A 21,970-nucleotide genomic window follows, 5' to 3' on the forward strand; every position below is an offset into this window, starting at 1 on the left:
GTATAGATAAAATCTAAATTATTTTGAGGTGATTTGAGAAGCCAAAATGATCATGCTTAGAATGCACTGTAAGCAGATAATGGAGGGCATACCTGTATTTTGTTTCCCTTTATGGAAAGCCCTCTCCATGCTCTCTCTGGCAAACTCCAGGTTCGCCGCCATTACTCTTTTCTTTTCAGTCTTCTCCTTCTCTCTCTCCATTTCTGTCTTCATCCTCTTCACGACATCTTCTGTAATCTTTGTCATCAACTCTTTCACTTCCCTCTCCCTCCTTTCCACCATATTATTTATCATCCCATCCATCTCTTCTCTCATGCGTTTAACGTCATCTTCTTTCTCCTTCAGGATTTTCTCCATCTCTTTCTCGACCACTTCTACTCTCTTCATTGCCTCCAACTCCTTTTTCACCCATTCAATATCCTTTTCTTTCTCCTGTTCATTCCTGTTTCTCTGTCTCTCCTCCTCTGCCCATTTCATCACCTCCATCCTCTCTTTCACTTGTTTCACCTCCATTTCTTTCTCCTCCAGGATTCTCTCCATCTCTTCTACTGTCTTCATACCCGCCTCCATCTCCTTTCTCATCCATTCAATATCGTTTTCTTTCTCCTTCTCAATCTTCTCCTTCTCCCTCTCCATCTCTGTCTTCATCCACTTCACGACATCTTCTGTAATCTTTCTCATCTCCTCTTCCACTTCACTCTCCCTCCTTTCCAACATATTCTTTATCACATCCATCTCTTCTCTCACGTGTTTAACGTCACATTCTTTCTCCTCCAGGATTCTCTCCATCTCTCTCTCCATCTCTTCGACTCTCTTCATCGCCTCCAACTCCTTTCTCATCCATTCAAAATCCTTTTCTTTCTCCTTCTCACTCCTGTTTCTCTCTCTCTCCTCCTCTGCCCATTTCATCACCTCCATCCTCTCTTTCACTTGTTTCACCTCCCTTTCTTTCTCCTCCAGGATTCTCTCCATCTCTCTCTCCATCTCTTCTTCTCTCTTCATACCCGCCTCCATCTCCTTTCTCATCCATTCAATAACCTTTTCTTTCTCCTTTTCAATCTTCTCCCTCTCTCTCTCCATCTCTGTCTTCATCCTCATCTCCTCTTTCACTTCCCTCTCCTTCCTTTCCACCATATTCTTTATCATCACATCCATCTCTTCTCTCACACGTTTAACGTCGCATTCTTTCTCCTCCAGGATTTTCTCCTTCTCTCTCTCCACCTCCTCTACTCTCTTCATCACCTCCAACTCCTTTCTCATCCATTCAATATCCTTTTCTTTCTTCTTCTCATTCCTGTCTTTTTCTCTCTCCTCCTCTGCCCATTTCATCACCTCCATCCTCTCTTTCACTTGTTTCACCTCCATTTCTTTCTCCTCTCGGATTCTCTCCATCTCTCTGTCAACCTCTTCTACCCTTCTCTTCATCACCTCCATTGTTTCGGTCTCCTTCTCACTCATCTTTAATCTCTCTTCGCTCTTCTTTACCTCCTTCTCTCTCTCCTGCACCACCCTCTCTCTCTCCTCCACCTCCTTCTCTCTCCTCTTCATCTCATTTCTTGTTTTTTCCATCTCCCTCTGGAAAGTCTCCTCCATCTCCTTTGTCACTTTCTCCACCTCCTCCACCTCTTTCGCCTTTATTTCCAACTGGACAATCCTCTCCTCCAAATCCTTTTTGTTATTTTCCTGCGTCTTTTGAATGCGACTGAGTATTGCATTGCATTCATTCACTTTCTCAGTGTCTCTATCCAACACTTTCCTCTTCCTCTCCATATTATCTTTAAGATGGTTGACTATCTTCCTCTTCCTCTCCACCATTTCTCTGTCCTTGTCCACCATTTCTCTGTCCTTGTCCACCCTCTCTCTCTCCTCCTTCAGCCTCTCCTTCTCTGCATCGGTGTGCTCCATCAACCTTATGCAGAAGGTTTTGGGCTCCCTCCACCTCTTCCGCTCTCTCCTCCATCTCCCTCCTCCAACCCTCCTTCTCTTCCTTTCTTTCTTTAGCCACTCTGGCCCTCTCTCTCGTGTGCCTGGCCCGTCTTGATGTCCTCTGTGGGAGTGGGGTGTAGGCTGCGAAAGCTGCCGGTCCTGCTGCCTCCATCATCAGGGCAGCCTGATCCTCTTTACACTCCTGTGGACATACAGTGAACACACTACAGGTGCAGTCTCGAGAATGTCTTCCTGACGCCTTTACGCATACAGCTTTGTGATGCTTAGACAGTAATGACATAATTCATGTTTACATTTCTTTAATTTTCGACGCATTGTCGTTATTCGTGACGCATCAATGACCAATTGATTATCTGGCAATGCAATGAAAAAAGCGTGTGGAAAACAGTCGTTGTAGTGGAATTTAAATCATGGTATTTTGAAATAACATACCGTTAACCAGAGCTGTTGATTCATTCAGAGACTTTATTCACAGAGAACAAAGCCGGGTCAGGTTTGCAAAGTTGAACACACTTTTCACTTCCGTTACCTGTCTTTTTATAGACTTCACATAGGTCAACAACCTTCATTCAACAAACGTCTACTTCCTGTTTACATACACCAATAATATTCAAGAACTACATTTCGTCATGCCGGGGCTACGCCCCCTTTGGCTTGGCGCCGATCAGTCTACTGTAGAGATCAATTGTTCTAGGCTGTTTTCTAAAGCCCTTTTGTCTTGGCTGTTTACAACTGTGTTTATCACCCATCCATCCTGTCCCCAGATCACCTGATGATGTTTACACAGCTGTATACCACTCTACTTCAAAGCATCCATACCCCCTAGTCAGCCCCCACCTAAGTGATCTCACCCCTCTGAGATGTTCCAGGACCATCTGGTGTCCTTGTGACCTTTTCCCCTAGGTGTGGGATTACTAAGGCTAGTATTTGTCTTTAAATTTACTATATATTCCCCCCTTTGGGACTTAATAGTCCCACATCAATGACACAGCAATAAAACATATAAGTGATTTCAAGACAACATACATAGGCGACTCACAGAAGTAAACATAACCTGTATGACATCAACAGCATGACATTCTATTAGCTCCTGGGGACACGCCTCCTTTACAGGTGGGGGCGAAAAACCCATTCTTTCATTAGGGAAAATTCCCCCACGGTTCTCACCATATCCAATCATTGAGCAACCACTTTACAGGTCTGCAAACGAGCACCCGTCCCCATGAGCAACAACTAAACTACATTTAAATGATTACACAAATTGTTAATTAAAATAAAACAACACACAACACATCAACCTATAATGGGACTTTATGTCCAACACAGGGGACCATCCCCTGTCTCTGATCCATAGCCATCCCATTGTGTCTCTATGCATACATTCAACATGGTCATTCTATCAGTACTACACACAATAATTGTCACACATAAGACTTTAAAACACGTCAATGTCCATTCAAATTGTCAATATTCCCAAAGGGAATATAGTCCTTGTATGGCCAGGGTTTCGTCTTTCTTGAGGATTGTAGCAATGCTTCTCCCATGTAGGTGTAGCTGTTAGCGCTGGCTAGTCCTGGCTGGGAGTGTAGACGATCTCGTCATCATCGGATGAGGGGGCAGAAGACTCACTGCTGCCTCCCCAGTCGAGAACAGGATATAGGTCTAGTTGGCCTCCCATTCTGTTGAGTGCCATTGGAGCTATCCCTCTGGTTACACTCATCTGCTTAATTGTGCTCTGTATAAAAAAGGATCTCAAAACAGGCATTATACAACAAAATAACAGTCCTAACACTACAATCACTATCACAACCATTATTCCCATTTTCGCCAACATTCCTCCCCATGATCCTAGGATGTTGTCAAACCAGTCTAATTTCCCAAAGTCTGTGCCCTCATTCCTTCTGTGCTCCTGTACGATCTCACCCATTCCTTCGTCTTCTTCTCTGGTTTGCCTGAGTTCTTGCCTCGGGACCCTGGTGCTGTGGTTCTAGTGGTACCAGGTTAGGCTCCCTCGATCTTGTATTGCAGTGGGGGTGGCTCTCACTACCTCGTACAGTCCCTCTCTCCTTGGCTCGTTCCACTTCCTTCTGAAGACTTTGATGTACACCTGGTCTCCTGGAGTTCTCGGATTGGGCAGGGGTGTCTCCGGCTCCAGCTGCTTGTCTTTTTCCTGTGAACATATAACTTTGTGTATCTCAGTTAATCAATTCATATATTGTATCAATTCTATCTGGCGTTGTTCAAGCGGTGGTCCTTTGTAAGGTCCTCTTATTGTTGCATGGCAATGGCATGGGTCGACCCGTAAGCATTTCATGCGGCGTTAAATTCGTGTTTCTGTTAGTCTGCATGCGATAGTTCATTAATACAAGTGGCAAGCCATTTACACAATTAAGCTTTGCGCTGGCACATATCTTATTCAGCTTTGTTTTGAGGGTACCATTTATTCATTCTACCATTCCTTGTGATTGTGAATGGTAGACACAACCCAATCTTTGCATTATTCTTAACTGCTGTATGACTTGTTTCACAGTTTTCTGAATAAATACTGCACCATTATCTGAGCTAATCTCATTAGTTATTCCAAATCTGGGTATTTCTTCTCTTGTTAGAAATGTAACCCCTGTTCCCTGCTTCTGCCCATCTTCTGAATCTATCTATATCAACAAGCATGTATCTCTTCCCAATTACCTTTTTTATCATGTCTCCATATTCCATTACCAAATTTGTAATTTAAATGTTTTTAATAAATTAACCTATAAGTTTAAATGCATTTTCTACCATTGCCTGTACATAGGGTGCCCAATACCCTTGGATTTTTATCTTTCTCACAACTTCCCCCCTTGCGCAATGGTCAAAACCATGCGCACCAGTGATCAAAAATCCCCAGTAGCCCAGTAGGCGCTACTATAGTACCCTCATATGATCTCCACAATCCTGTAGAGTCCACCTTCGCCCCCCTTCAGAGCCACATGGATTGCTCAAATGGCCCTGCAATCCGATGCATGCGTATCATATCCTCTAGTTGCGTTATTGGTTCTATTTAATTGATTATCTGACTTTTCTTTCATCTGAACCTGTTGTTCAACCAATATGGCTACTTCCTGTGGTATATATTATTTTTATGAATTCCTTATCCGCAAAATGTTTTACCAATGGGTTACTTGTTTCTTTCCAAATACTTTTTAATGTGGTTCTCATCATTGGTCCCAAGACTCTTGCTCTATACCCTTTATTTACCATTTATGACCCATGATGAGCAGCATTAGGTCTATTATACCACTTTTGTACGAATTCTAATTCATCTATTTGTATAGCTGCTCCCTGTTTTCCCCTATAATATATTGTGACATTAATGGGACAACCAGATTTTTGGTTTGCTCCTGCCAGATTTGTTCTTGGCAGGAGTTGCAATTTAAGTCAAATCGTGGTCTCCTTGCATCTGGCAATTGGGCTTCAATAAATTTTCTCCATCTTAACCAATTTTGCTCTATTTCATAATTTATTTCCCTTAACCAGTAAACATTTGCGCTTGCAGTTATTGGTATTTCTTGTATCTTTATTACCATATTATCTACATATACACCTTCTGGGGAACACCATATTTTCATCCCCAGCATGCATATTGCATCCCTCCCCAAGAGATTCACCGGAGTCCGGTCAGAGATCAGTATGGGCAGGGTTGTGGCTCTATCTCCTATCTTCTATTTGAACCTACAGCATTGGTTCTTGATCAGCTTCTGTGGTTAATACTGGAAGCTAGTAACCATAATTTAGTCCCCTATATGGATTGGCCGGTCCTTGTGGAGGCCTCTGCTGTTGCTGACTATAGCCCTGTTTACTATTCTCCCTCGATTTCGGATTAGTACAATCCCTTTGGAAATGTCCAGCACATGTCAGATGGACCTTTTGGGTTTGTTCTTTGGAACCGTCCTTGGGGTCTCTTTCTGCCCTTCCCTGGCTTAAACTGCTGGGGCTGCTGCGTATGCACCTGAACTACAAGTACGGTGGGTTGCTCTTGTCCCTGAGGTCTCAGCACTGGAAGTGGTTCTGGTATGGCTCTGTATGGAACTGGTTTCTTGGTTTCGGCGCCCATTACGCCTTGTTTTCGTTTTGTGAGTTCCCCCAGCTGGAGCTGTGTTAACCTTCTCTGGTCCCCCTTTTCTTGCTCCTTTAGCCTTGACTCATCCTTGTGTGTTTTGGACGTGAGTCCCACCACATCCTCTAACCTGCTTTTCACCGGAGGGGACATGGCATCTACCACTGCGGTTCTGAACAGAGTTGTCATCAGTGGGTCTCCCTCTGGGTCTACTTCAGTCTCTAGTTTCCACTTCTTTGGTTGCTGGTGCAGGTATGTGGCAGGATCCTCAGTCTCTTCCAGTGGGTCTCCCTTCAGGGTCTTAATATCCATCCTTTGTGGATATTCTTCTCTCAGGGTTGTCCACCTCTCATTTCTGGTCTGGTCAAATGACATCCCATCGGCTCTGGTATTGTCCTTTGCTTCTTTCAGTCCACAGCTTATGAGAACGTCTTCCATCTTTGCCTCCCCCAGTACCTTGGCCAACAGGGCTATGAGGTCTCCCACCGCCAGCAGTTTCCCTGCAGTCTCTTCCTCAAGGCTTCTAATCCCTTTACCTGCTCCATCATGTATGTTAAGTAATCCGCTAACTATTCCCTGCACATCCTGCATACCCCAGGGCACATAGTGTCCTTGATTTCCTTTTATCAGGATGGGGCAATGATATCTATCTGGGTGACCTATCTTTTCCCTATTCCTCAACTCTCGTTCAGTATTCCTGGATCTTTCCTCATGTCTTCTCCTAATATTTCTCTCTTACTCCGGCTTCCAATGGTTTAGTCCTCTTCTCTTGCCTTGACTCTGACCTCCACACACCTTCTTCTAATTTTGCATAACAATCCAGCTCTATAGGGCTTCTAGATCCCTTTCTCACTTCACTTCCCTTCTCTTCTTTTAACATTGCTTCTCCTTCTGTTTTGAACAATTTTAACATATCTATTTCTCTCTTTCTTGACTTTACTCGAGTTTTGGGGTTTCTTATCAGTGTTCCCATTTCCTTACCCACTGCAACATCAAATGTCCCTTCTTTTGGCCACTTAGTATAATTCTTACTGGTTAGTTTTTCCCATTTTTCTGACATCTCTTTTATTTGGTTATTTAAAAGAGGGTTTTTATTCTCTAATATTTCTACTGGAGTTACCAGGGTAATCCCTTTCTCCATTTTTCCTTTTGCAGTAATTATTTTTTAGGGTTATTGTAAAATGTCTTACTTTTCACTCTTTTCTGTAATTTGTCAAAAGAGAACAATATTGTATTATTGGTTATCTAGGATTCTACTGTATAATTAAAGAAATATGTTAGGCAACCACTTTGGACTCAACTTGAGATATCCTAATCACAATTGGTGTCTTACACCTTGGGAATCAAATATAGATATAACCAACAACTTATGTACTTGCATGTATGTATATGTGTTTGAGAATGTGGTTGTATGTATGACAATGTATGAATGAGTATGTGTCTATATTGGTATAATTATGTGTATGTGTCTATGTCTTTATGGGTAAGACTCATGTACGTGTTCCACCGCGGAGGCCAAAGGTCCAGGGCGATCTATACAAATTTTCTATACTAAAAGCACGAATTCTGCTTACTTTGTTTTTGAGCTCATTAAATTTGTATAAATTGTCCGGTCCCCTTCTCAACGATAGTTCACGATGCGAGCCTTATTTATCCATCCTGTTCGTGACGCCAAATATGTAGTGGAATTTAAATCATGGTGTGGGGGGACATGCAGCGTTCGGCCTGTAGAGGGAGCTACAGGACCGTGGCCGGGGTTGTGTCGGCGAGACTTTTGTTGCACACCTGCTGCGAATTAAGTCTCGCCGGCGAATGTTTAAGATGGGTGTGCTTCTGCCATTTCAGAAGGAGAGGTGGGCTGGGAACGACGGAGGTTTTCCGACACTGACGGCTGGAAAGTCGATAGAACTTTAAGACGGGCTGAAAAGCCAAACCTGTATATGAGTGTGCAAATAAACGGGACCAAATCCCTCACTAAAATACGGCGTCTGCCTCTGTGTACATCGGACATTGTTACATTGGCGCCCAACGTGGGGCACAGAAGAAGGCAAGATGGACGCGCTAACAGCAGCAATATCAAGGATAACGCTCGTCCTTGAGCAACAGACGGCCCTGCAGCAGACCCAGCAGGCGACACTGGAGGAGCTGACGGCGGCGAGGGTCGCGGACAGGGCCCTCCGCCAGGACTTCCCCAGGGCCGGCGGGCCGGCGCCGGGGACCGGAGCGGCACCAGGTCCCCCTAAGGTCCAGCTGCAGAAGATGGGGGACCTGGACGACCCAGAGGCGTTCCTCGCGGTGTTCGAGGGGACGGCGAGGATCTCGGGGTGGCCGGACCGAGAGTGGGCCTACCATCTGCTGCCCCTCCTGTCAGGGGAGGCGCAGCTCGCGGCCCACAGTTTGCCGGCGGCCGCCCAACGGGACTACCAGTCCCTGGCCCGGGCGATTCGGGACCGCCTGGGCCTGACACCGGAGGAACACCGGCGCCGGTTCCGGGCCATGGCCATGGAGGAGGGGTGCCGGCCCTTCGCCTTCGCCCAGCGGCTGGGGGACAGCGCATGGCGGTGGCTGGACCCCGAAAACAACTCGGCGGTGGAGGTCGGGAACCGGGTGGTAATGGAGCAGTTCCTCGCGGGGCTCCCGGCCCGCACCGCCGCCTGGGTCCAGTACCACCGCCCCCAGGACCTAAAGACCGCCGTGGGTCTGGCCGAGGACCATCTCTCCCTCCCACCGCGGGGGCCACAACGACCAACCCCGGCCCCGCGGCAAGGGGGGGGAGGCCAACGCCCAGGAGGAGCCGGGGGAGCAGAAGGAGGGAGGCCGGCGCCCGCCCCGAGAACGAGATGGCAGGAGCGCGCCGATCCGGAACCAACCCCGGCCCCGCAGAGAGCACCTCGAGCGACAGGGGGGGTGTGTTGGCGGTGCGGACGGCCGGGCCACGTGCAGGCCGAGTGTCGGGCGATGGACGTGGGGCAGGTCGTCCGCATCGGCGACATACCGGGCCCTCCCCCCGGACCAGGAGCGGCGTATCGTATTCCGGTAAGGATACAACGTGATACGCACCAGGCGTTCTTGGATTCGGGCTGTATGCAGTCCATGATCCAGGAGCGCCTGGTTCGGCCGGGGGCACTGTTGAAGGCATCGAGGGTGCGGGTGAGGTGTGTGCATGGGGACATTCACGAATATCCGCTGGTCGCTATCGAAATTCATTTTGAGGGGAAAAACCATAGTGTACAGGCGGCGGTTAGCCCACGCCTCACGCATCCCCTGATTCTAGGTGTGGATTGGGAGGGGTTTCCTCAAGCGGTAAAGAGGGCTACCGGGATGCGTGCACGACAGCTAGGGAGGTGTGTGGCGTGTAATGTGCTCTGTGCCGAGGCGGCGCCTCGCGACACTGCCGGGGAGCCGGAGCCGGCGGGGGCGCCTCACCCCGAGACTTCCTCGCCGAACTATCCGCTGCTAGGCGACTTCCCCCTCGAGCAGTCTCGTGATGAGACCCTCAGATCAGCCTTTGACCAAGTGATAGCAATTGATGGTACTTTGATACGGCCAGACACAGTGCGCGCCCACCCCTATTTTGCGATTATCAGCGACAGGTTATATCGAGTAAGTCGTGACTCACATAGTCAGGAGGAAGTAACCCAGTTGCTGGTTCCCCGCAGCCGCCGCGAAATGGTCTTCCAGGCGGCTCATTTCAACCCCATGGCGGGCCATCTAGGGTATGACAAAACACTGCACCGTATAATGGCTCGATTTTATTGGCCGGGGATTCGGGCAGAGGTGCGTAGGTGGTGCGCGTCCTGTCGGGAATGTCAGTTAGTAAATCCCCCGGCCATTCCACGGGCCCCCTTGCAGCCCTTACCATTGGTCGAGAACCCGTTCGACCGCATTGCGATGGATATTATCGGGCCATTTGAGCGGAGCACACAGGGTTATCGATTTGTGTTGGTCTTGATAGATTACGCCACCCGATACCCCGAGGCAATACCTCTGCGCAATATCTCTGCCAGGAGTGTAGCGCAAGCATTGTTTCAAGTCATCTCCCGCGTGGGAATCCCGAAAGAGATTCTCACCGATCAGGGCACTAATTTTATGTCACGCACCCTCAAGGAACTGTATGGCTTGTTGAACATCAAGGCGATTCGAACCAGTGTTTACCACCCGGCCACTGACGGCCTTTGTGAGCGGTTCAATCGGACCTTGAAGTCAATGATCCGGAAGTTTGTCCACGAGGATAGTCGGAATTGGCATAAATGGCTAGATCCCCTGTTGTTTGCGGTGCGGGAAGTTCCCCAAGCTTCCACCGGGTTTTCCCCGTTTGAATTACTCTACGGGCGTAAGCCCCGGGGTGTCCTAGACCTGTTTAAAGAAAATTGGGAGGAAGGGTCTAGCGACAGTAAGAGTGAGATCCAGTACGTCCTCGACTTGCGCACAAAGCTCCACGCCCTAGGGGCTATCTCACGTGAGCATTTGCTGCAAGCCCAGGAGCGTCAGAAACGCCTGTATGACAGGGGGGCTACCCTACGAGAGTTTACACCGGGAGACAAGGTGCTCGTACTGTTACCCACCTCCAGCACGAAATTACTAGCGAAGTGGCAAGGGCCGTTTGTGGTCACACGTCGCATGGGGGACGTGGATTATGAGGTTATACGCTCGGACCGGGGGGATAGCTTGCAGGTGTATCACGTCAATCTCCTAAAAAAATGGAACGACGTGGTCACTGTTGCTCTGGCTACGATAGTTCCAGAGAGAGAGGAGTTCGGTCCGGAAGTCCCAAAATCGAAAGGTAGCACTCCGGTCGATATTGATAACCATCTCTCTGCTAGCCAGGCCGCGGACGTTGCAGATTTGCAGCTTAAGTTCGCCGACGTGTTCTCTCCCCTGCCCGGTCGGACTACGCTCATCGACCACCATATAGAAACGCAGCCGGGTTTAACGGTGCGCACGCGTCCCTATAGGTTGCCGGTGCACAAACGAGACGTTGTGTGCCGGGAGTTGGAAGCCATGCTGGAGCTGGGTGTGGTCGAGGAGTCCCGCAGTGATTGGTGTAGCCCCATCGTGCTTGTCAACAAGCCAGATGGGACTATACGGTTCTGTGTGGATTATAGACGGGTTAATGCGGTCTCCAAGTTCGATACATATCCGATGCCCCGGGTCGACGAGCTCTTGGACCGGCTTGGTACGGCCAGGTACTTCACGACATTGGATTGCACGAAGGGATACTGGCAGATTCCACTCTCGCCGGTGTCCCGGGAGAAAACGGCATTCTCCACTCCGCTCGGGTTATTCCAGTTCACCGTGCTCCCTTTCGGGTTGTTCGGAGCCCCAGCCACTTTTCAGCGCCTCATGGACCGTATTCTGCGGCCGCACGCCGCCTATGCTGCGGCCTACCTAGATGACATTGTCATCCACAGTGACACCTGGCCGCAGCATGTGCGGAGTGTGGCTGCTGTTCTGCGGTCCCTGAGGCAGGCGGGGCTAACGGCCAACCCGAAAAAGTGCGTGATCGGGCGGAGGGAGATCCGGTATCTGGGGTACCACTTGGGTCGGGGGGAGGTGCGACCGCAGATTGAAAAGACTGCGGCCATCGCCGCCTCTCCCCGGCCCAAGACAAAGAAGGAGGTGAGGGCCTTCCTGGGGCTGGCGGGATATTACCGCCAGTTCGTACCTGGGTTTTCAGAGCTGGCCAGTCCCTTGACGGACCTCACCCGGAAGGGTGCCCCGGATCCGGTCCAATGGTCGGGCCAGTGCCAGGGGTCGTTCGAGGCCCTTAAGGGGGCTCTTTGTGGAGAAACGGTCTTGTATGCGCCTGATTTTAACCTCCCTTTCTCCCTACAGACGGACGCGTCGGATAGAGGGCTGGGAGCAGTGCTGACCCAGTGCGTGGAGGGGGCCGACCGGCCGGTGCTGTACCTGAGCCGCAAGCTGTCGGAGAGGGAGGGCCGGTACAGCACCGTGGAGAAGGAGTGCCTGGCCATCAAGTGGGCGGTCGGCACCCTCCGCTACTACCTGCTGGGTCGCGCCTTCACCCTCTACTCCGACCATGCCCCCCTCCAGTGGCTCCACCGCATGAAGGATGTAAACGCGAGGATCACCCGGTGGTACCTCGCGTTGCAGCCCTTCAACTTTTCCGTCGTGCACAGACCGGGGGCGCAGATGGTCGTGGCAGACTTCCTCTCCCGTGCAGGGGGGGGGGAGTAGGTCGTCGGCCGTCGGGTCCCCGGCCTGTGTCGGGCGGTGGGGGTATGTGGGGGGACATGCAGCGTTCGGCCTGTAGAGGGAGCTACAGGACCGTGGCCGGGGTTGTGTCGGCGAGACTTTTGTTGCACACCTGCTGCGAATTAAGTCTCGCCGGCGAATGTTTAAGATGGGTGTGCTTCTGCCATTTCAGAAGGAGAGGTGGGCTGGGAACGACGGAGGTTTTCCGACACTGACGGCTGGAAAGTCGATAGAACTTTAAGACGGGCTGAAAAGCCAAACCTGTATATGAGTGTGCAAATAAACGGGACCAAATCCCTCACTAAAATACGGCGTCTGCCTCTGTGTACATCGGACATTGTTACACATGGTATTTTGAAATAACATACCGTTAACCAGAGCTGTTGATTCATTCAGAGACTTTATTCACAGAGAACAAAGCCGGGTCAGGTTTGCAAAGTTGAAAACACTTTTCACTTCCGTTACCTGTCTTTTTATAGACTTCACATAGGTCAACACCCTTCATTCAACAAACGTCTACTTCCTGTTTACATACACCAATAATATTCAAGAACTACATTTCGTCATGCCGGGGCTACGCCCCCTTTGGCTTGGCGCCGATCAGTCTACTGTAGAGACCAATTGACCGAGGCTGTTTTCTAAAGCCCTTTTGTCTTGGCTGTTTACAACTGTGTTTATCACCCATCCATCCTGTCCCCAGATCACCTGATGATGTTTACACAGCTGTATACCACTCTACTTCAAAGCATCCATACCCCCTAGTCAGCCCCCACCTAAGTGATCTCACCCCTCTGAGATGTTCCAGGACCATCTGGTGTCCTTGTGACCTTTTCCCCTAGGTGTGGGATTACTAAGGCTAGTATTTGTCTTTAAATTTACTATATATTCCCCCCTTTGGGACTTAATAGTCCCACATCAATGACACAGCAATAAAACATATAAGTGATTTCAAGACAACATACATAGGCGACTCACAGAAGTAAACATAACCTGTATGACATCAACAGCATGACATTCTATTAGCTCCTGGGGACACGCCTCCTTTACAGGTGGGGGCGAAAAACCCATTCTTTCATTAGGGAAAATTCCCCCACGGTTCTCACCATATCCAATCATTGAGCAACCACTTTACAGGTCTGCAAACGAGCACCCGTCCCCATGAGCAACAACTAAACTACATTTAAATGATTACACAAATTGTTAATAAAAATAAAACAACACACAACACATCAACCTATAATGGGACTTTATGTCCAACACAGGGGACCATCCCCTGTCTCTGATCCATAGCCATCCCATTGTGTCTCTATGCATACATTCAACATGGTCATTCTATCAGTACTACACACAATAATTGTCACACATAAGACTTTAAAACACGTCAATGTCCATTCAAATTGTCAATATTCCCAAAGGGAATATAGTCCTTGTATGGCCAGGGTTTCGTCTTTCTTGAGGATTGTAGCAATGCTTCTCCCATGTAGGTGTAGCTGTTAGCGCTGGCTAGTCCTGGCAGGGAGTGTAGACGATCTCGTCATCATCGGATGAGGGGGCAGAAGACTCACTGCTGCCTCCCCAGTCGAGAACAGGATATAGGTCTAGTTGGCCTCCCATTCTGTTGAGTGCCATTGGAGCTATCCCTCTGGTTACACTCATCTGCTTAATTGTGCTCTGTATAAAAAAGGATCTCAAAACAGGCATTATACAACAAAATAACAGTCCTAACACTACAATCACTATCACAACCATTATTCCCATTTTCGCCAACATTCCTCCCCATGATCCTAGGATGTTGTCAAACCAGTCTAATTTCCCAAAGTCTGTGCCCTCATTCCTTCTGTGCTCCTGTACAATCTCACCCATTCCTTCGTCTTCTTCTCTGGTTTGCCTGAGTTCTTGCCTCGGGACCCTGCTGTGGTTCTAGTGGTACCAGGTTAGGCTCCCTCGATCTTGTATTGCAGTGGGGGTGGCTCTCACTACCTCGTACAGTCCCTCTCTCCTTGGCTCGTTCCACTTCCTTCTGAAGACTTTGATGTACACCTGGTCTCCTGGAGTTCTCGGATTGGGCAGGGGTGTCTCCGGCTCCAGCTGCTTGTCTTTTTCCTGTGAACATATAACTTTGTGTATCTCAGTTAATCAATTCATATATTGTATCAATTCTATCTGGCGTTGTTCAAGCGGTGGTCCTTTGTAAGGTCCTCTTATTGTTGCATGGCAATGGCATGGGTCGACCCGTAAGCATTTCATGCGGTGTTAAATTCGTGTTTCTGTTAGTCTGCATGCGATAGTTCATTAATACAAGTGGCAAGCCATTTACACAATTAAGCTTTGCGCTGGCACATATCTTATTCAGCTTTGTTTTGAGGGTACCATTTATTCATTCTACCATTCCTTGTGATTGTGAATGGTAGACACAACCCAATCTTTGCATTATTCTTAACTGCTGTATGACTTGTTTCACAGTTTTCTGAATAAATACTGCACCATTATCTGAGCTAATCTCATTAGTTATTCCAAATCTGGGTATTTCTTCTCTTGTTAGAAATGTAACCCCTGTTCCCTGCTTCTGCCCATCTTCTGAATCTATCTATATCAACAAGCATGTATCTCTTCCCAATTACCTTTTTTATCATGTCTCCATATTCCATTACCAAATTTGTAATTTAAATGTTTTTAATAAATTAACCTATAAGTTTAAATGCATTTTCTACCATTGCCTGTACATAGGGTGCCCAATACCCTTGGATTTTTATCTTTCTCACAACTTCCCCCCTTGCGCAATGGTCAAAACCATGCGCACCAGTGATCAAAAATCCCCAGTAGCCCAGTAGGCGCTACTATAGTACCCTCATATGATCTCCACAATCCTGTAGAGTCCACCTTCGCCCCCTTTCAGAGCCACATGGATTGCTCAAATGGCCCTGCAATCCGATGCATGCGTATCATATCCTCTAGTTGCGTTATTGGTTCTATTTAATTGATTATCTGACTTTTCTTTCATCTGAACCTGTTGTTCAACCAATATGGCTACTCCCTGTGGTATATATTATTTTTATGAATTCCTTATCCGCAAAATGTTTTACCAATGGGTTACTTGTTTCTTTCCAAATACTTTTTAATGTGGTTCTCATCATTGGTCCCAAGACTCTTGCTCTATACCCTTTATTTACCATTTATGACCCATGATGAGCAGCATTAGGTCTATTATACCACTTTTGTACGAATTCTAATTCATCTATTTGTATAGCTGCTCCCTGTTTTCCCCTATAATATATTGTGACATTAATGGGACAACCAGATTTTTGGTTTGCTCCTGCCAGATTTGTTCTTGGCAGGAGTTGCAATTTAAGTCAAATCGTGGTCTCCTTGCATCTGGCAATTGGGCTTCAATAAATTTTCTCCATCTTAACCAATTTTGCTCTATTTCATAATTTATTTCCCTTAACCAGTAAACATTTGCGCTTGCAGTTATTGGTATTTCTTGTATCTTTATTACCATATTATCTACATATACACCTTCTGGGGAACACCATATTTTCATCCCCAGCATGCATATTGCATCCCTCCCCAAGAGATTCACCGGAGTCCGGTCAGAGATCAGTATGGGCAGGGTTGTGGCTCTATCTCCTATCTTCTATTTGAACCTACAGCATTGGTTCTTGATCAGCTTCTGTGGTTAATACTGGAAGCTAGTAACCATAATTTAGTCCCCTATATGGATTGGCCGGTCCTTGTGGAGGCCTCTGCTGTTGCTGACTATAGCCCTGTTTACTATTCTCCCTCGATTTCGGATTAGTACAATCCCTTTGGAAATGTCCAGCACATGTCAGATGGACCTTTTGGGTTTGTTCTTTGGAACCGTCCTTGGGGTCTCTTTCTGCCCTTCCCTGGCTTAAACTATTGGGGCTGCTGCGTATGCACCTGAACTACAAGTACGGTGGGTTGCTCTTGTCCCTGAGGTCTCAGCACTGGAAGTGGTTCTGGTATGGCTCTGTATGGAACTGGTTTCTTGGTTTCGGCGCCCATTACGCCTTGTTTTCGTTTTGTGAGTTCCCCCAGCTGGAGCTGTGTTAACCTTCTCTGGTCCCCCTTTTCTTGCTCCTTTAGCCTTGACTCATCCTTGTGTGTTTTGGACGTGAGTCCCACCACATCCTCTAACCTGCTTTTCACCGGAGGGGACATGGCATCTACCACTGCGGTTCTGAACAGAGTTGTCATCAGTGGGTCTCCCTCTGGGTCGACTTCAGTCTCTAGTTTCCACTTCTTTGGTTGCTGGTGCAGGTATGTGGCAGGATCCTCAGTCTCTCCCAGTGGGTCTCCCTTCAGGGTCTTAATATCCATCCTTTGTGGATATTCTTCTCTCAGGGTTGTCCACCTCTCATTTCTGGTCTGGTCAAATGACATCCCATCGGCTCTGGTATTGTCCTTTGCTTCTTTCAGTCCACAGCTTATGAGAACGTCTTCCATCTTTGCCTCCCCCAGTACCTTGGCCAACAGGGCTATGAGGTCTCCCACCGCCAGCAGTTTCCCTGCAGTCTCTTCCTCAAGGCTTCTAATCCCTTTACCTGCTCCATCATGTATGTTAAGTAATCCGCTAACTATTCCCTGCACATCCTGCATACCCCAGGGCACATAGTGTCCTTGATTTCCTTTTATCAGGATGGGGCAATGATATCTATCTGGGTGACCTATCTTTTCCCTATTCCTCAACTCTCGTTCAGTATTCCTGGATCTTTCCTCATGTCTTCTCCTAATATTTCTCTCTTACTCCGGCTTCCAATGGTTTAGTCCTCTTCTCTTGCCTTGACTCTGACCTCCACACACCTTCTTCTAATTTTGCATAACAATCCAGCTCTATAGGGCTTCTAGATCCCTTTCTCACTTCACTTCCCTTCTCTTCTTTTAACATTGCTTCTCCTTCTGTTTTGAACAATTTTAACATATCTATTTCTCTCTTTCTTGACTTTACTCGAGTTTTGGGGTTTCTTATCAGTGTTCCCATTTCCTTACCCACTGCAACATCAAATGTCCCTTCTTTTGGCCACTTAGTATAATTCTTACTGGTTAGTTTTTCCCATTTTTCTGACATCTCTTTTATTTGGTTATTTAAAAGAGGGTTTTTATTCTCTAATATTTCTACTGGAGTTACCAGGGTAATCCCTTTCTCCATTTTTCCTTTTGCAGTAATTATTTTTTAGGGTTATTGTAAAATGTCTTACTTTTCACTCTTTTCTGTAATTTGTCAAAAGAGAACAATATTGTATTATTGGTTATCTAGGATTCTACTGTATAATTAAAGAAATATGTTAGGCAACCACTTTGGACTCAACTTGAGATATCCTAATCACAATTGGTGTCTTACACCTTGGGAATCAAATATAGATATAACCAACAACTTATGTACTTGCATGTATGTATATGTGTTTGAGAATGTGGTTGTATGTATGACAATGTATGAATGAGTATGTGTCTATATTGGTATAATTATGTGTATGTGTCTATGTCTTTATGGGTAAGACTCATGTACGTGTTCCACCGCGGAGGCCAAAGGTCCAGGGCGATCTATACAAATTTTCTATACTAAAAGCACGAATTCTGCTTACTTTGTTTTTGAGCTCATTAAATTTGTATAAATTGTCCGGTCCCCTTCTCAACGATAGTTCACGATGCGAGCCTTATTTATCCATCCTGTTCGTGACGCCAAATATGTAGTGGAATTTAAATCATGGTATTTTGAAATAACATACCGTTAACCAGAGCTGTTGATTCATTCAGAGACTTTATTCACAGAGAACAAAGCCGGGTCAGGTTTGCAAAGTTGAAAACACTTTTCACTTCCGTTACCTGTCTTTTTATAGACTTCACATAGGTCAACACCCTTCATTCAACAAACGTCTACTTCCTGTTTACATACACCAATAATATTCAAGAACTACATTTCGTCATGCCGGGGCTACGCCCCCTTTGGCTTGGCGCCGATCAGTCTACTGTAGAGACCAATTGACCGAGGCTGTTTTCTAAAGCCCTTTTGTCTTGGCTGTTTACAACTGTGTTTATCACCCATCCATCCTGTCCCCAGATCACCTGATGATGTTTACACAGCTGTATACCACTCTACTTCAAAGCATCCATACCCCCTAGTCAGCCCCCACCTAAGTGATCTCACCCCTCTGAGATGTTCCAGGACCATCTGGTGTCCTTGTGACCTTTTCCCCTAGGTGTGGGATTACTAAGGCTAGTATTTGTCTTTAAATTTACTATAATGACAGATTTGAGAAGCACATTTCTTCAATGGTGGCCGCATGGCATTCCTGTGCAGGTGACAATGGTCATTTTTCAAAACGACAAGGATATTTAAACACCTGATTATTTGTTTGGTATGCTCTATGGCCTCGGCTACAGACCTCATCAAAGTGACACTTAGATATCTTAGGGTGCACATATCACGTCTTGGTCTAGCGGATAGGAATCTGCCTTTTAACGCAGGGCGGCCCGGGTTTGATTCCCGTCATGGTAAATGATTCTTGTAGAAAAATAAAATGAGTCACAACGTGTGCAACAGAACAGTTCGAAATCTCTTTACATTTGCATCGTCATGAACATGAGTTATATCAGGCTAGCTCATTTTTTCTTTGTTCATTTTAAGTGTAGAAACAATATTTCGTTTGTGACCATTTTTTTCTGCCGTTTTGACAAGTCTCATGACTAAAGAACACAAGGCTGTCTGCTGAAGGACGCTTGACTGTAGATTTTTGCTTCGTGTCAAAAGCACTCCCTGACGCACACTTTTTCAAAGCAGGTGAATTCATCAGATCTGTTTGAAACATTGCATTTCATCCAGTCAATACGACTGCTTAGATACTCGCAGCACAGTTGCCCCCTATAAATTGCCCATGAGCGCGGAGCTTGTCTTTGTCAATGTAACAACTTTGCTCCATCAAGGGGAGCCGCCGGTTCGACGCCCCTGTAAGCACGTGTCTCCAATTTGTAGCCCTATGGAAAATTAGGCCTAACTATTAAAAGTTCTTTGATTAATAAATAGGAACTAATAAATAGTATAAATAGAATAAGTTCATTAATAGAATACATAGGACTTAAAAAGGGTAAAACTATTACTATGTTTGATATTGAATAGAGTTTCATGGGTTAAGTTCATGTATTGAATTATTTACCTGATGTAAAATGTATTTTGTTTTCTTAAATACTGTGTTCACAATGCTGGCAATATTGCAAAGGAATTTATTTTTGATTTCTGTGAGAAAAGATTCAAATGTAAAGTTTGTGCATTTTGTTTATTTTCATGAGCCAATGAAAAAGTGAGATGAAGGTCAGGTGTCAGGTGGATGAGAAGGAGAAGTTAGATTCGGGATGGCGAACGAAGAGAACGCATGGAATATGCTGCTGTGCTGAGTAAGGTTAATATTGTGGAAATAGGTAGCCCACTTATTTCTGTGTTTAGAACAAGGTAATAATGCGAGTGCACAACCCGTGCATCTTATAAGTTATTACGTTCGGCGTATGACCTGTTTTGGAACAATTTCTCTGCAGAGGAGTAACCGTTCCGACGGTCAACCACCTGGCTTAGCCTAGCCTACAGTGAGAGAGCTAGTTTTTCTTCGGAGGCTTATGGGCTGTGTGTTCGACCAACACGGGAGTTCAAAACGTCGATAGCCACCGGGAGAGACAGTAGTACCAAAGATTCCTGCCGTTTGAGAGAACTACCCCGGTTGCCGAGAGAGGAGCTTCGCGAGGCTGCCGGCTTAAGGAACTGGGAGTTTGGTTTTTGTCGTCTAGCTCGTGAGAGTGAAGGAGCCGCCATTTTAGGTGAGCTACAACGCACGCAAGCTACACGCGCCAGGCCTGCAACGCACTGGACTTTGGTATTGTTGTCGTAGTTATCATTGCCGGCTTTAGAATAGGTTTTATTTCTTTTCATTGAGGTTTACAGTGTTTACCATTTACATTTGGATATTTGTGTGTGCACGTTGTGTTACTGTATTTCAATTCATGCAATCTATTTTGGGGATTTAATATCAGTGAAAGAAGACTGATTTGAATAAAATAACAAAAGACATGTAATTGGTGGGACTGTGTTAATGTGAACAGACAAAGTAAAAATACAATAATAGTTAGAGATAACATTTTATTTAAAGAATTCAGGTTAGCCACCCCTATTAATTGCCCAGACCAGCAAAGGGGCGCTACAAATTCCTCTGTTTTTTTTTCAGGCAAGCCACTGTGAGACGCCTTTACGCATACAGCTTTTCGATGCTTATAACATAATTCATGTTTACATTTCTTTAATTTTCGACGCATTGTCGTTATTCGTGAGGCATCAATGACCAACTGATAATATGGCAATGCAATGAAAAAAGCGTGTGGAAACAGTCGTTAATGATAGATTCGAGAAGCACATTTCTTCAATGTTGGCCGCATGGCATTCCTGTGCAGGTGACAATGGTCATTTTTCAAAACGACAAGGATATTTAAACACATGATTATTTGTTTGCTGTGCTCTATGGCCTCTGCTACAGACCTCATCGAAATGACACTTAGATATCTTAGGGTGCAGATATCACGTCTTCCCAAATGGTCTTTAGGAGATGAAGTGCTACGTGGGCGAAAGTGCAAATATAGGCCTGCCTATATAAATAGATAATAACAATTTTAAGATACAAAGAAAATGCTGGGGACATGTAATAAATTAGTAATACGCATAGTGATAAGACAATTAGAGATAACAGGACGTAAAACCCCCATAATAAAGTGGCCATGCGTAAGTGATATATTAACAAACATTTTAGAAAAAGGTAGACGGTAATAAGTGCTGATGTCCTACAATTCGAGAAAATCACACACTATATATACATACATATGTAAACCACACACAGAGACACAAATAAATATGAAAGTGATGAAGTATAATACATGCTGTAGTATAATAAATACAAATATATATATATATATATATTATATATACAATCAACAAACACTTTATTAGGAACACCTGTACACATTCTCATGGTGGAGGTGGTGTAATGGTGTGGGGAATGTTTATTTGGCACTCTTTGGGCCTGTTAATACCAATCAATCATATTGCTTGAATGCCACAGCCTATTTGAGTATTGTTGCTGACCATGTGCATGCCTTCATGGCCACAATTTACCCATCTTCTAATGGCTACTTCCAGCATGATAATGCACCATGTCGCAAAGCAAAAGTCGTCTCAAACTGGTTTCAGAAACATAACAATGAGTTCTGTGTTCTTCAGTGGCCTTCCCAGCCACCAGATCTGAATCAAATAGAACACCTTTGGGATGTGGTAGAACGGGAGATTCACAGCTTGGAAGTGCACCTGAAAAATCTACAGCAATCGCGTGATGCAATCATGTCATCATGGACCAGAATGTCAAAGAAATGTTATAAACATCTTGTGGAATCAAAGCCACAAAGAATTGAGGCTGTTTTCAGAGCAAAGGGAGGCCCTACCGAGTATAGTATAGTGTTCCTAATAACGTGCTCAGTGAGTGTGTATATACAGTGCGGGAAAATAAGTATTCAACACATCAACAAATGTTTAATTCAACATATTTCCATTGCAGCCATTCACATGAAATTTAGATCAGACATAGGTATTAACTCAGTAAAACTACTCAGCTAAAGAATTTGTAACACCAATCTATAAAAAAAAGTTGTGCAATTCTCCAGGGG

General features: G+C 45.9%; 1 protein-coding gene across 1 annotated transcript in view; it reads right to left on the bottom strand.

Annotated features, from left to right (window-relative positions):
• Positions 1-13,762: 13,762 nt before the first annotated feature.
• Positions 13,763-21,970, bottom strand: part of LOC310824651 (cytochrome P450 3A27-like) — a gene marked incomplete at both ends in the record, with an annotated part of 84,042 nt that continues 75,834 nt past the window's right edge. Inside the window, one exon of the mRNA XM_083697906.1 lies at positions 13,763-13,768. Within this exon, the coding sequence (XP_083554032.1) occupies positions 13,763-13,768 (6 nt within the window). The remainder of the gene's footprint in view (positions 13,769-21,970) is intronic.

The sequence above is a fragment of the Argentina silus genome, assembly GCF_951799395.1.
Source record: "Argentina silus genome assembly, contig: scaffold_59, whole genome shotgun sequence".
Classification (NCBI taxonomy): Eukaryota; Metazoa; Chordata; class Actinopteri; order Argentiniformes; family Argentinidae; genus Argentina; species Argentina silus.